Genomic DNA, 15,457 nt, shown 5'->3' with positions numbered 1-15,457 from the left:
AATATGAGAGGGTTTCAATCCTGCTGTGCAGCCGTGAGTGTAGTGTGTAACTCCCTGGCATATGGTAACAGCAGCACAATCACCAGTGGAGGCTGCTGAGGGGAGGATGGCTCATAATAATGGCTGGAATGGAGTCAATAAAATGGTATCAACCACAACCACATGTTTGATACCATTCCATTCCAGATATTATTATGAGTCATCCTTCCCTCCGCAACCTCCACTTACACTCACGTAGTATGCAGCATTACACTAGAAAAATTATTCAGACATGTAAAGGATGGACATTACAACAAGTTCATGGAAATATATTGACAATGACATGTTGAAGAATTCTGATCACTCAAAGTGATTTGACTGACATAAATGTCCCCTAGGCCTAGAGTTTGGATGGGATGCATCTGACATCTACTGGGCAGAGTTGGTATTTTTATTACAGTAGACAGGCGATAGTAGACCTCCAGAATGACGTTCCAATGATAAAGATTCCAGGCCTATTTATATAAATAGTATATAACACATTGGCTAGTGTCAAGATCTTGCTAATTATTTTGTGCAATATGAAGGCTTCATTGCATTTGCAGAAAAAGGAAAGCTCATGAAGGTTATGCTAAGTTTCAGTTTCGATTCACTGACCAGCTCCCTTCTAAACACATAGTGTTCTTGTTAGTGTTTCGAACCAATTGGAAAGAATATAACGTTTTTTAACCGATTGAAGAAATGACGGAATCGACCATTACTAAACGTATTTGTGCTAACCATGGATCAATGACCGTCGATGAATTAGATGCGATTTTTTACAGTGACTTGCCCGTCTCGGTGCGGGATGTAATTACGAATCAAGCTAAATTTTGTTTTGTTGTTTTTGACGAAGAGCAAAGGGTGTTAGCCAGGACTGGAGTTCGACTGTGCAGATCCAGCGATTGCCAGGGATGCCGAAATTTACATTTTTGTAAACGATTCCTGCTTGGAGATTGCCCGTTCAGTCGGAGAAGGTATGGAACTTCAATTCTTCGCAATTGTGTTACTGTTGTTATAATCGTTTGTGAGTGACGTTATTTTAACCACAAGGCCCGCTCTGGGGAACTTTTGGCACATAGCCTTTCCCTTTGCTTTATGGCAGGGATCATAATTACCAATATTTTTGCTGCAAATTGACCGCAAGTATCCCACACATTTGTAGACGATCAAGTGTCTCTCCTATTATGCGTGGGAATACTTGGGAACAGATTTCTGAAATTAAAATAAATTGGAGCTGATCTGCTGGTGTTATTAGTCTTTTATGTAAAAAATAAACAAATCATTAAAAATATATATATATCTTTGTTTTTTTTTGCTCAGAAAACTTTGGGGAGCCAATAAACAACAACCGTTGCTGCCAGTTGGAAACCCTGCTTTATGGCGTTATTGGTGTATATAGAGAACCACTAGGGTTGCCAGGTGTAGCTAATATTTTTAACAAAGGACCCCTCAAAACCAACCCACACGGCCTGAGATCTAGCCCCGCAGTAGTTTTTTTACAGCAAGAGAGGAGTTGCCACATTTATCCAATAAACTCTTTTTTCTAAAATTAGGGTTTATAATTGCAATTCAACTTTGCCATGGTTTGCTGAACTAGATGCAGGTAGCCCATAGCCCCTGATAGGCCACCTACATCTAATTTCAATGAAACTGACATTGAGCTGTGATCATGATCACAATTGATAACTTCCAATTTAATTAACTTAACATTGCCATTAATAATTGCATAATAACACAAGGCTACAACAACAAACTGAAGTTATAGGCTATTTATTAAATATGTTTTTCAGCTCCAGGTAGGCAACACAAGTGGCACAAATTGATTTGCAATGACTCAAGTGATATCGTAATTTCAACGTATTTATTGTATCAAATGGCATAGAAATTAATAGCCTACTTGATGGCCAACATATACAAATCTATCTATCATTCTCCATATTTAAAGTCACGTTGTCCTACAACAGAAGCACATAGGGGAATTCCATAACTTCCATTTCAAATTTCCACTTGCACAGCACTCGAGACCCAAGAACTGCGCATGCATAAAACCCTTTGCTTGATTTGGTTTTCCCTAAGAAAAGTAAACATTAGAATGCAGTTTACGTTAAACCAACAATCTAAAGCACTCTAGTGTGCCTAAAGTCGTTTTCCAATGCTTTGTCTCCGTCATTTCACTTCTTGCACATGAATATGTTTTATGGAAAAAGATTTGGAAATAGGTGTCTCCATAATGACTAATCTAAATAACCTACCTACAACTGGTAAAAAGTTGTCACAACATGTGCGTGTGCTGCTCTGTCACCATGACTCAGCTGCCTGCTGCAGTGCTCTCTCAACTAGTGCTCTCAACACACACAAGCACCTCTTCCCACCACTCACTCAGTAACAACCTGCTCACTGACTGATAGTCAGCAGCAGGTCACAATGAAATTTCCACCATACATTTTTCCTATAGGGGATTTTAGAAACATTTAAAATAAGGGCTGTGTTCTGTGTATGCTTACCCTGGTGTGACATTTTGATAACCATGTAAATCTCTCTAGGACAAGGTGACTTTTATCAATATATTCCCCTGTATTTAACCCCCCAAAATGAAATGCTAATTAGCTGCTAACTTGGCTATCATAAGGAACTACAAATGCTATGATGATCTGGATGAAACTGCCGAATCGAGGCAAAGGTAAGAATCTCTGAATTAACTATCTAATGTTATCTAAATTGACTAATGAATACATTGGCTACATTTCTTTTAAATTGACAATTCTGTGAACTGTCTTGTGTAAGTTTTAAATTGACAAAATACCTGTTCGCAAAGGTGTCAGCGAGAGATGATGTGCAGGAGTTTGCTGGGATTTGTAGTCCTGTATGATGTCTACTTTGAAGCCAATTAGCATTTTCGAATATGAGAGTAAATAGGGCCAAATATCTTGATAAAAGTCACCTTCTCTGAGAGAGATTTACATGGTTATCAAAACGTCACCCCAGGGTGAGCCGACACAAAACACAGCCCGTATTTTAAGTGTTTCTAAAACTCCATATGGGAAAAATGAATGTTGGAAGAACCATTTCCCTGTTTGACCGCTAGTTTTTTGGGGGGGTATAATGACACCTCCACTGTGGGGCTCTATTAGGTATTTGCAATTAGATAACATGTTGGGCCTAACCCAGGAAAACAATATAATCTGTAGCCTAGTTTTAGGGCCAAGTGAAGAGAAACAAAAATGGTGATGGGTGGTGGCACTTTGATTTGCACGGATAGTACTTTGAAAATATACATTTCATGAATAAAGTGGCAATATTTTGAGAAAGTCAAAATGACATTTTAATAATAAAGTGGCAATATTTCGAGATTAAAGTGAAAATATTTTGAGAACAAAGTGTCTATAGTTCGAGAATAAACTCACAGTTGTATTTCAAGATTAAAGTAGGGGTTTTGGTTATTAATTGGCTGCCTGTTGGCTGCCTGTTGCTGTGCGCGCCACATTAGTACATGACTGTTAAAACTATACTTTAGAATTGGCATTGGTAACAAGGAAATCCTTGCTCTTTTAGCTAGAGGTCGACCGACTATGATTTTTCAACGCCGATACCGATACCAATACCGATTATTGGAGGACCAAAAAAGCCAATACCAATTAATCTGCCAATTTTTATTTGATTTTTTATTTGTAATAATGGCAATTACAAGAATACTGAATTAACACTTATTTTAACTTAATATAAAACATCAATAAAATAAATTTAGCCTCAAATAAACAATGAAACATGTTCAATTTGGTTTAAATAATGCAAAAACAAAGTGATGGAGAAGAAAGTAATATGTGCCATGTAAAATATGTGCCATGTAAAATATGTGCCATGTAAAAAAGCTAACTTTTAAGTTCCTTGCTCAGAACTTGAGAACATATGAAAGTTGGTGGTTCCTTTTAACATGAGACTTCAATATTCCAAAGTAAGAGGTTTTAGGTTGTAGTTAATATAGTATTTATAGGACTATTTCTCTCTATACCATTTGTATTTCATATACCTTTGAATATTGGATGTTCTTATAGGCACTATAGTATTGCCAGTGTAACAGTATAGCTTCCGTCCCCCTCGCCCCTACCAGGGCTCAAACCAGGAACACATCGACATCAGCCACACTTGAAGCATCGTTACCCATCGCTCCACAAAAGCCGCGGCCCTTGCAGCACAAGGGGAATAACTACTCCAAATCTAAAAGCGAGTGACGTTTGAAACAGTATTAGCGCACACCCAGCTAACTAGCTAGCCATTTTACATTGGTTACACCAGCCATTAGGCTGATAGGCTTGAAGTCATAAACAGCGCTGTACTTGCGAAGAGCTGCTGCAACCGCACTTTGGAATGACTTCGATAGCAACAGTAAATCTATTTGGTTATTAATTCTCTTAATAATACTTTTCACAATAGCACATTGGTTGTAGTCAGTGACAAATATCAGGGCTGGGCTTGGTTAAAATCCTGTTTGGGAGACCAAAGGGGAGCTGTAAATCAATTATCCAGTAGGATATGCTGTCCAGTCTGTTTTTTAAAATCTGATATTGGATATAACGTTGAAGATCTGACATGATTTCAAAGGTACATATTCAACATATTTTATACAAGCTTTGTCTACATGGAAATTTCACCCTCAAAAACTTTTCAAATCAAATGTACTGTCACAACTTCCACCGAAGGTGGTTCCTCTCCCTGTTCGGGCGGTGCTCGGCGGTCGGCGTCGCCGGCCTACTAGCCATCAACGATCCTTTTTCTTTTTCTGTTAGTTTTGTCTGGTTCTTTCACACCTGGTTTCATTTGCTTTAATTTCTGTGTGTATAATTACCCCTGTTGCCTGCTTAGGTTTGTGCGGGATTATTCATGTTATGTTGCTTGTTTAGTTTGTGCCTGTTTATTTTCACATAATATACCGAGTGTGTATAAGTTCTGGGAGCGTTTTTTTCCTCCTTCCGTGAGTAACTGGTTTCTTTTTTGTCGAGAGCATTTATTTTGGTATTATACCTGACCTATCTGTTTTTGTGGACTTGCCTATTAAAAAACGCTACTCGGACATCTCTGCTCTCCTGCGCTTGACTCCTTCACCTACATGTAGACACAATATCGTAACATGTACACTGAGTGTACAAAACATTAGGGTCACCTGCTTTTTCCATGACATAGACTGACAAGGTGAATCCAGGTGAAAGCTATGATCACTTATTGACTTGTCAAACCCACTTCAATCAGTGTAGATGAAGGGGAGGAGACAGGTTAAGGAAGGATTTTTAAGCCTCGAGACATGGATTGTGTATGTGTGACATTCAGAGGGTGAATGGGCTTGACACATAAGATTAAAGTGCCTGTGAACGGGGCAGGGTAGTTGGTGTCAGGTGCACCGGTTTGAATGTGTCAAGAACTGCAACGCTGCTGGGTTTTTTATGCTCAACAGTTTCCCGTGTGTATCAAGAATGGTCCACCGCCTCCCGAGTGGCACAGCGGTCTATGAGGTGTCACTACAGACTCGGGGCGATCCCAGGCTGTGTCACAACCGGTTGTGACCGGGAGTCCCATAGGTCGGTGCACAATTGGCCCAGCGTTGTCCTGGTTATGGGAGGGTTTGGCCAGGTGCTCTAGCGACTCTGTGGCGGTGTTATGTGGAGTGGAACAGGGGAACACAAGAGCAGACCCAGACGAGGAGACTGGGAAGAAGTAACCAAGGTATTTATTGAAACACAGGGGGGAGCTGGAGTGGAGGTTAGGGGACGCTCGGGCGGGTTGCTGGAAACCAGGTGCTGAGGCGCGAAGGGTTGAGACAGGGTAAGCAGGTCCGGAGGGGAATCCAAGGGAGTAGTAGAGTGGGGAATCCAGGACCGAGTAGAAGGATGACAAGACGTGGGACTGGATACAGGGACCAGAGTCAGAGCGGGCAGGACTGTAGAGGAAAGGAAAACAGGCACAACAGGATAACAGGATCTGAATAGTAACAAACGGCTAGAAACGTAGACTGACTGATCAGAGATTACGATCTGGCAGCGTGGAAGTGGCAGGGCTGAGTATTTATAGAGGTCTTGATTCTGGAACAGGTTGCAGCTGGTGGGGATATGCTCTGACTCCAGCACACCTGTCTCCACACACACACACACACACACACAGAGCAATGGAGATGGAGAGAATACTGGGGGAGTGGCGGCAGGTCAAGGAGACACAGGATGAGCAGTAGAGGGCATTGCCGGAGCAGATGTGACAGGCGGGCCAGCTGCCTGCAGACTGACTTCGGTCGTCAGTTGAACGGTGTTTCCTCCTACACATTGGTGCGGCTGTCTTCCGGGTTAAGCGGGCGGGTGTTAAGGAACGCCGTTTGGCGGGTCATGTTGCGGAGGACACACGACTCGACTTTCGCCTCTCCCGAGCCCGTTGGGGAGTTGCAGCGATGAGACAAGATTGGAATTGGATCGTAATTTGGATATCATGAGAAAAAGGGGGTAAAAAGAAAGAAAAAGAATCGTCCACCACCCAAAGGTCATCCAGCCAACTTGACACAACTGTGGGAAGCATTGGAGTCAATGTTGGCCAGCATCCCTGTGGAACGCTGTCGACACCTTGTAGAGAGTCCATGTCCCGACATATTGAGGCTGTTCTGAGGGCAAAAGGGGGTGCAACTCAATATTTGGAAGGTGGTTCCTAATGTTTTGCACACTTAGTGTATTTTCCACGTAGATTTCACGTTACAATACATTGACAAATAACGCTGATTCAACCGGTGTATCAAGAAAATGTTTCCTTTTGACAACAGAGGAGGATGTCGTTTCAACCATGACCTGACTTCGGGGGACAACAGCAGAGTCCTGAAAGAACACGGACTGGAGAAACTGAACAGATCTGAGCTGTGCACCCTGCTGCTTCAGAATGATGGATTCCTCTTACCACCAGTACGTAACACTGCAGTAGGCCCCTTTGCTAAAGTATACTCTGTCTGGTTAAGGCCTTGTGTTTAGTGATCATGATCTAAATTAAGTTCATGTTCCTCCAGTCTTGTGCTGTAGTGTGCAGAAATATAAATGGAATATCCCAGAATATTGTGTGTGTGTACTCCTACATGCATGTGTGTGTGTGTGTGTGTGTGTGTGTGCGTGCATGCATGTGTGTTTGTGTGTATTTTTTTCTCATACAAACATTTTCCTTCTGCTAGGTGTGCCACAACTACAACAACGGTGTTGGAGAGTATGGCAAATGCCAGGATGGCGAGACATGCAAGAGGCTCCACGTCTGTGAGATGTATCTCAGGGGTAGCTGCAACTGTCCCAGGTGTCATGATTTCTACGAACCCCACCCATTAAAAATCCTGCAGGACAGAGGGGTGCCCAACGAGCTCATTGCCTCCCTGAAGTCTGTGTACATGAACAGGGAGTGGTTGCAAAAGCAAGACCATGCCAAGCAAGGCAAGGGGCAACATCAAAGAGGTAAAGCTAATGCAACTGCTTAACACAAGTAACAAGTCTATCAGAGGCCCAACGAGTAGTCACGATAAGGGCTACACTGTTATTAGCATGTCATAAGTCATTAAATAGTCATTAAATAAAGTGAGTTTTTATAATTTATGAGAACATAGCATTTAGTGGAACCTAATGCTACTTCCTGATATATTGTAGGTGTTAGAAGAAATAGTGTGTGATTATAGATGCATTCTCATAACAGCAACCCACCGCTCACATGACAAGGGCCCACTTTGGGGCCCAACTCATTGTTTAAGAGAACGTGGGCAAGAGTATAGGTTGCTAAATAAAATATCCATTGGCACTGGCTTACCCATTGTTAAAGAAGGCATGAATAGTAGGCTACTCACTGCCGATTCGCTTGTGCCAATAAATAAAAATGTGCTGTTCGCTTAATATTGGGAGTTGTTGAGAAAACAGTTGGTAGCATCTGCAGACAGATTAGTCTTCTCTTTTCAGCAAGAGGCATTTTCTTTTCAAACTACATTTTTCCCGCGATTGTATTTAGACATTTACAAAAGGCCTATAGCTGCTCTTCGCTGACAACCGCAATGATAGAAATAGAATCCATAGAACGGTTGTGTCCATTGAAGTCAGGACTGGCAGCCATCTTGAATGTACTCATGAGTTTACCAGACAAATTGCCAGGGTTAGAGGTTCCAAGACCCTTCCATTGATTCTATTTCTATGGCCACAACGCAACAAGCAGTTGAATATTTGGTGCGCTTGCTGCCCAAATTGCGTCTCTTTGGTGTATTATTTAGACCGGAGTAGGCTAATTATATATTTTTGGAGGGTGCTGCAGCAACTCCAGCACCCCTATTCCCCACTCCTATGCTTGCCAGATTCAGGGCACTCCAAGAGATTGAGCATGATGCTGCTATTGCCACCGTTAACATAAGCCAGCGGTCCGACAGACCTCGTCATGGTAATGGCAAGAGGAAAGGGGGATACCTAGTCAGTTGTACAACTGAATGCATTCAACTGAAATGGGGATTAACTGCCTTGCTCAGGTGCAGAACGACAGATTTGTACCTTGTCAGCTCAGGGATTTGATGCGGCAAACTTTTGGTTACTGGCCCAACGCTCTAACCACTAGGCTACCTGCCGGCCCAACGCTCTAACCACTAGGCTACTGCACATAGCATGGTGGTCATGCAGTCATAGCCCATAATTGATGACAAGAATCAATACGTAGGTTAATTGTGGATTTCTTGTTTAAATTAACCTAGAATTTAGCAGAAACTGTGTCATGCGCTCAGTTACATTGTATTCACATGGTTATTAACTGGTATTAAGAGCCGATGAATGATGAACATTCCCAGTCGCAAGCTATCAAAATGTATAGATGTTGATTCTATTGGCAGGGGAAATTAAATATCCTGTTCTCTTTTTCAGATAAATCTGAAATATGTATGTACTTCATCAAGGGCAGTTGCATACACGGTGGTAAGACAGCATTTTCAAAGCATAATTTTAAGAATAATCAATGCGTACAGCTTAATAAACATAAGACTTCAACACCTAACTTTACTCATATTTCAGATAAGTGCTTTAAAGCCCACTCTACCATGCCCTACCAATGGGAGGTGAGGGAGGGACTAAACTGGACAGCTCTACAAGACAACGAGGTGATTGAGAAGGACTATTGCGACCCAGCAAAGACATACAGGTGGGCTCTACCTTTAAGAAGAATGAACTTGAATGAACAGTAACACGTAGGCCACTTGGTCAATGGCGGGCAAATGTTGCTAGTTGCTAATACGATGAGATGTTAATGCCGTATACACTTCTAGTTAGTGTGATATACAGCTTCTCCTATTGTGATTGCTGATTGTTCGCTGTGTTTTGTTCTCTCTTGTCTAGTCGTGGAGTCCAGCCTGTGTGTTTCGATACGATGACCTGTGGCCTGAACAAAGCCCGGCGTCTCTCCACCGTCTCCTCTGTGCTACAGCCTATATACATCCTCACCACAGAGTGGGCCTGGTTCTGGGAGGACGAGTTTGGAAACTGGATCAAGTACGCATCAGCAGTGAGTGACGACGAGCACTGTTGAATAGTGATGGTTGAATAGGACAGAGTTCAGTCCCTCTTTGAATCACAATTATGCCCACAATGCATAACCCCCATGTTTTCTGTCTTGCCCTACAGATCAGTGGACACAGGGCAGCCACCATCACCAGTGAAGACCTGGAGAAGAGGTTCCAGGAAGACAACAAGGCTGTGATGGAGTTCACCGCGGGGTCACAGACCTATGAACTCAGTTTCCCAGGTGAGCACAAATGACATGATATCCAAGATAAACCAACTGCATCCTTAAAACCATATACACCATACATAGTGTATTACGAACAGATATGCAGTGATTCTTACAGCTACTACTGTATGTGACATATTGAGATAGTTCTGGATGGTCACTATGGCAAGAGAATGACATCTGAATGTAAAGTGAACTGTCTGTTGTTACAACAGCTCTGCTCCTTTTCAGACATGATTCAAACAAACAAGCAGTACAGCACCAAGAAAGTTGTGAGAAGACGGCCTGTGTTTGTCTCTTCAGCTGATGCACAAACTATCAAAACCAGGTAAGATAAAGCTGTAAATGTTTTTTGTATGGATCAATTTTGATCTATAAATGACTCTCCTGGGGATTGTTCACTCACTTCACCACTAAGCTCCTAATGTGTTCTCTTGCCTTGAAAGTTAGTCTATAGAAGAGGAGTAGCTGACCGGGTGCACGTTTTGATTTTTGCCGTAGCACTATAGCCTCGTACGAACCATCCTGATCACGCAAGCTTACATTCTGTTTCGCCACACGGATACAGTCTGTCAACAACCAGATTAAGACCATTTGAGCACATCCCTCTCCCTCCACCGTATGGCTGGACCAATCAGCGTCCTCTGATAATCTGTGGGGGTGGTTTAGTTGATGATGACAACGAGAAGCGCCTGGAGGTTGGTGTTGATGCTGCCATAGCAGCAGTTATATAAGAACTGGAGGGACTATCTTAATCGAAAGAACAGCAAATATCTGCATTGAAGGATTTTCTTGGGGGAGAATATGTTTTCGCTCTCCTCCTGACTGGATTTGGCAAGAGCTCAATTTATCAGCTAGCTCTGCTGGTAGGCTGGCCAATAGAATAAGTAAAAATTCACCCAAGGCTGAAAAATGGCCAAGGAACGTTGGCTGAGCTGGAACACCAGCGCGAATAGCAAATGAATTGAAACAAACCTTCGATAAGCCTCTTCTGACTGAAGTGATACTTAGAATTCCATTTCCCCTAAATGGCACCAAAGAAAGTATCCCTTTTTATTTTACAACTACAATCTGTACTTAGGACAAAACTGATAAATAACAACTCAATGTCAAGTGTGCTTACATCTAACAAGGAAGTAGGGAAAAATGTTAACTTTGGACTATTTCTGGTGTAGCGATCGGTGACCGCAGAGCTCGCTGCCCAGACTTGGTGCATCATTAAAAAGAGGAGATTCTCCTGATAAAATTATTATGTCCCGTGTGAAAAAAATCTAAATATACACATTGTGAGATATTTGGGGAAGTTGACAGACATGTCATGTCCTTGTACAATTTCCCCATAGAGAAACAATGGGGCAGCCTCATTCCAACAAATGTGTGATTTCTGACATTTTAAAGACTAGCGTTTGATGACAGCAGAGCTCGCTGCCCAGCCTTACATCATTACAAAGAGGAGATACTCCTGATTAAAATGGTGTCAGATGTCGTGTCTTTGGCATCATTAAAGTGAAGACTGTTATTTTATCAAGTTAATTCTCTGTAATTGTTATTACGTGATTAAACTAATCATGTAAATGTTATTAACTAGGAAGTCGGGGCACCAAGGAAAATATTTATTGTTCTTCTACATTTCAGCAAAAGGGCTCCGATCAGTCACTCAAATTTCAGAGCTTTACCAGGAAACTGGGACAAGGCACAAACTCCTGAAACAGGATACAAGGTATTATATACAGTACATACCAGATGCAAGGAACCTGCTATTTAGACGGCTGGAGATGGCTGTTTGTTTTGTTCCTGGGCAAATAACTGCTCCAATCTGTCCCTACATGGTAGGCTAATGGTGTATTATGACAGTTTCTCTTTCTCCCATCATGTCCCTATTAGAGAGTCGACCTTCCGTGCTTGTCAGTGGAGTTTAAGGAGATTCAAGGGTTTTTTCAGAAGACCATGAGAGGCTTCAGCATCCGCCAAATCGAGAGGATTCAGAACAAAGCCCTTTGGGAAGTCTTTCAGTGGTACGTTCCCTAAGACTACATACACTTTCAACTGACAATCACCTGAGTTATTGATTGGTCTAGAATAGATTTATTTTTTCATATTTTTTGCTGATATTTTTTTTAAATGTATTTGTGTATGTCAGTTTTAAGAACAAATTCTTATTTACAATGGTGGCCAAACCATAATTGCACATTATACAAGCATTCTCTCTCTCGACTAACTTTCTGTCACAAATATCATCTCAAAATAATTTTTTATTTTTTATTTCCAATACATTCTGTACACTACCTACAGTGCTTCTAGAGGACATACGCTGATTGCAAGGCAAAGAGATGTATTTTGTGTAATTCTGATTGCAAGGCAAAGGTATTTATTTTGTATTATTCTGATTGCAAGGCAAAGGGATCTCATGAAGAAGAACAACAGAGGGAGGAATGTGACGGAGAAACAGCTTTTCCATGGCACAGACTCCAAATACCTCCATGCCATCTGCCTTAACAACTTTGACTGGCGGATCTGTGGACTAAACGGAACAGCCTATGGGAAAGGTGAGCTGTGTCATGTGCTTGTGCTTGTGCTATTACATTTCTTTCTCATTATTAACATAAAGCGAGATGATATATCATTGATATAATATATTGTCCTGTGATTAATGATTACTGCTTACCCCTTCATCTCCTAACATCCAATTTCAGGGAGTTACTTTGCCAGGGATGCCAAATACTCCAACAGCTACACTGGCCAATCAAATATGAGGTCCATGTTTGTCTGTCGTGTGTTGGTGGGAGATTACACCGAAGGGCACTCCCACTACCTCCGGCCCCCCTCGAAGGACGGAGGGGACACCATCTTCTACGACAGCTGTGTGGATGACGTCAGCAACCCCTCCATCTTTGTGGTGTTTGAGAAGCACCAGGTGTACCCAGAGTACCTCATCCATTATGGTGATGACGACGCATGGTCGCAAGACTACCAGCAATACTACCGTCCAGCTCCTGTACCTGTACCTGCTCCAACACCTAGACCAGCACCAAAATACAGACCAGCACCAACCCCTTCACCTAAATCTGACAACTCATGTGTCATTAGTTGAGGCTGACTGTGAGGTGTGAACTGTGAACCCTTTGATATTAAACTGAGGCAAAAACGTATGCTTTCTTGAATTAGAGAAATGGATTTAGCACTCTGTTAAATGTGTTTGACAAATTACAGCTAATCTTGAGATGCACCTTACTATGATTACTAGATGTGCAATTATCCGTTTCCGACAATGCACACATTTTTGTAGTGCTATTGACTTTATATAATGGCAAATTGCGAACCTCACAACATGAAGTAGTTGTGTACATTTTAAGCTTTATACCTTTACAGTACAGTACTTTTACAGTATCTGCTGATGTGCATCAGTTCAACAGTTACGGGTTTCATTCATTTTATGAATATAATCAGTCTGTTTTCTTTGCATTGATGGGTTCTGACTTAAAATATGAAATATCCTTATTCATGTCACTGAGGGAGGGAAGGGAATGCAGAACATTTACATTCTGTCAGAACATGTTATGGTTAAACATCAGGTATCCTATGGAAAGGAGAAGGGCCACAGTCTGGTACAAGTCAACAAGACACCCGTGAGTTGGGGAGAAGTGAGGAATTTGGGACGAAATCAAGTCAGATGAAGTGAGAAAGAACAGGAATCACTGAAGTCCTGTCTAGCAACGGTGATCTATTGGCTGTCCAGATGTGTAGGGAGGAGACTCGGCATAGGAGGAGGGTTTAAATACCAGTGTAAATATGTCTTTGTCTTTCAGCTGTTTGAACCATTGGGTGAATAAACTTGGTTTGAGCTTTACTACTTGTCCGTGAGTTTTTACTCTGTTTATTTAGAAGCTAACAGTTGGTGCTGCGAGCAGGGTTCACCAATATTTACAGTTGAACTAGAGTCCGAATCAGTGAAACAGTAGCCGGTACCAGAAACATGGTAGGCACAGTTCCTACACCTGTTACCACTCATTCTGAAATCTTGGGGAGTTGAGAATTGGACCGAGAAAACCTGAGTTTATTCAGTAGGCCCATTGTGTAACGAACGGTTGTAAGTAAACTCGGCAAGAAAAGAAACGTTCTCTCACTGTCAACTGCGTTTATTTTCAGCAAACAATGTGTAAATATTTGTATGAACATTACAAGATTCAACGACTGAGATATAAACTGAACACGTTCCACTGACGTGACTATCAGACATGGAATAATGTGTCCCTGAACAAAGGGGGGGGGGTCAAAATCAAAAGTAACAGTCAGTATCTGGTGTGGCCACCAGCTGCATTAAGTACTGCAGTGCATCTCCTCCACATGGACTCCACCAGATTTGGCAGTTCTTGCTGTGAGATGTTACCCCACTCTTCCACCAAGGCACCTGCAAGTTCCCGGGCATTTCTGGGGGGAATGGCCCTAGCCCTCACCCTCCGAATCAACAGGTCCCAGATGTGCTCAATGGGATTGAGATCCGGGCTTTTCGCTGGCCATGGCAGAACACTGACATTCCTGAGTAGCAGGAAATCACGCACAGAACGAGCAGTATGGCTGGTGGCATTGTCATGCTGGAGGGTCATGTCAGGATGAGCCTGCAGGAATGATACCACGTGAGGGAGGAGGATTTCTACCCTGTAACGCACAGCATTGAGATTGCCTGTAATAACAACAAGCTCAGTCCGATGATGCTGTGACACACCGCCCCAGACTATGACGGACCCTCCACCTCCAAATCAATCCCGCTCTAGAGTACAGGCCACGATGTAATGCTCATTCCTTCGATGATAAACGTGAATCCGACCATCACCCCTGGTTAGACAAAACCGCGACTCGTCAGTGAAGAGCACTTTTTGCCAGTCCTGTCTGGTCCAGCAACGGTGGGTTTGAGCCCATAGGTTACGTAGTTGCCGGTGATGTCTGGTGTGGACCTGCCTTACAACAAGCCTACAAGCCCTCAGTCCAGCCTCTTTCAGCCTATTGCGGACAGTCTGAGCACTAATGGAGGTATTGTGCGTTCCTGGTGTAACTCGGGCAGTTGTTGTTGCCTTCCTGTACCTGTCCCGCAGGTGTGATGTTCGGATGACGATCAGATATCCGTCCTGTCTCCCTGTAGCGCTGTCTTAGGCATCTCACAGTACGGACATTGCAATTTATTGCCCTGGCCACATCTTGCAGCATGCCAAAGGCATGTTCACGCAGATGAGCAGGGACCTGGGCATCTTTCTTTTGGTGTTTTTCAGAGTCAGTAGAAAGGCCTCTTTAGTGTCCTAAGTTTTCATAACTGTGACCTTAATTGCCTATCGTCTGTAAGCTGTTCCACAGGTGCATGTTCATTAATTGTTTATGGTTATTTGAACAAGCATGCGAAACAGCGTTTAAACCCTTTACAATGAAGATCTGTGAAGTTATTTGGATTTTTACGAATTATCTTTGAAAGACAGGGTCCTGAAAAGGGGACTTGAGTTTACTGAGTTTATATGGTGTAGGGTAGGTTCCATGTAGGATAGGTACCTAGTGGGGGTATTCCCCTCTGAGATCTGTAAGAGGGACGAAAGTCCCAGCCACAGCGACATTGAGGGAGTAGAGTGTATGAAGATAGTGGTAAAAGATTGCCTATAAGTTCTGGAGGAAATCCTCATCCATGGTTAGAAAAGGAAAAAGATAT

The 15,457-nt window shown here is 42.5% G+C and overlaps 1 protein-coding gene across 1 annotated transcript; it reads left to right on the top strand.

The window, feature by feature from the left end:
* Positions 1-445: 445 nt before the first annotated feature.
* On the top strand, positions 446-13,615 carry si:ch73-252i11.1 (uncharacterized protein LOC553517 homolog). Its single transcript, XM_046328779.1, has 12 exons — positions 446-995; positions 6,812-6,947; positions 7,208-7,478; positions 8,910-8,960; positions 9,057-9,183; positions 9,378-9,543; positions 9,663-9,783; positions 10,000-10,096; positions 11,404-11,488; positions 11,653-11,783; positions 12,163-12,314; positions 12,462-13,615. The coding sequence occupies exons 1-12, from the start codon at positions 721-723 to the stop codon at positions 12,857-12,859; spliced, it is 2,010 nt and encodes a 669-aa protein (XP_046184735.1). The 5' UTR covers positions 446-720; the 3' UTR covers positions 12,860-13,615.
* Positions 13,616-15,457: the final 1,842 nt, after the last annotated feature.

The sequence above is a fragment of the Oncorhynchus gorbuscha genome, linkage group LG25 (genome assembly GCF_021184085.1).
Source record: "Oncorhynchus gorbuscha isolate QuinsamMale2020 ecotype Even-year linkage group LG25, OgorEven_v1.0, whole genome shotgun sequence".
NCBI lineage: Eukaryota > Metazoa > Chordata > Actinopteri > Salmoniformes > Salmonidae > Oncorhynchus > Oncorhynchus gorbuscha.
The sequence above is the reverse complement of the archived record's forward strand: the minus strand, read 5'-3'. Positions and strand labels throughout refer to the sequence as shown.

What these genes read in the sequence shown, in the direction of transcription:
- si:ch73-252i11.1 (XM_046328779.1), top strand. Translation starts at nt 721, where the DNA reads ATGACGGAATCGACCATTACTAAACGTATTTGTGCTAACCATGGATCA. An exon ending in ATGGATTCCTCTTACCACCA is followed by an intron (nt 6,948 to 7,207) that starts GTACGTAACACT and finishes TCCTTCTGCTAG; the next exon opens with GTGTGCCACAACTACAACAA. An exon ending in CTCCTGAAACAGGATACAAG is followed by an intron (nt 11,489 to 11,652) that starts GTATTATATACA and finishes TGTCCCTATTAG; the next exon opens with AGAGTCGACCTTCCGTGCTT.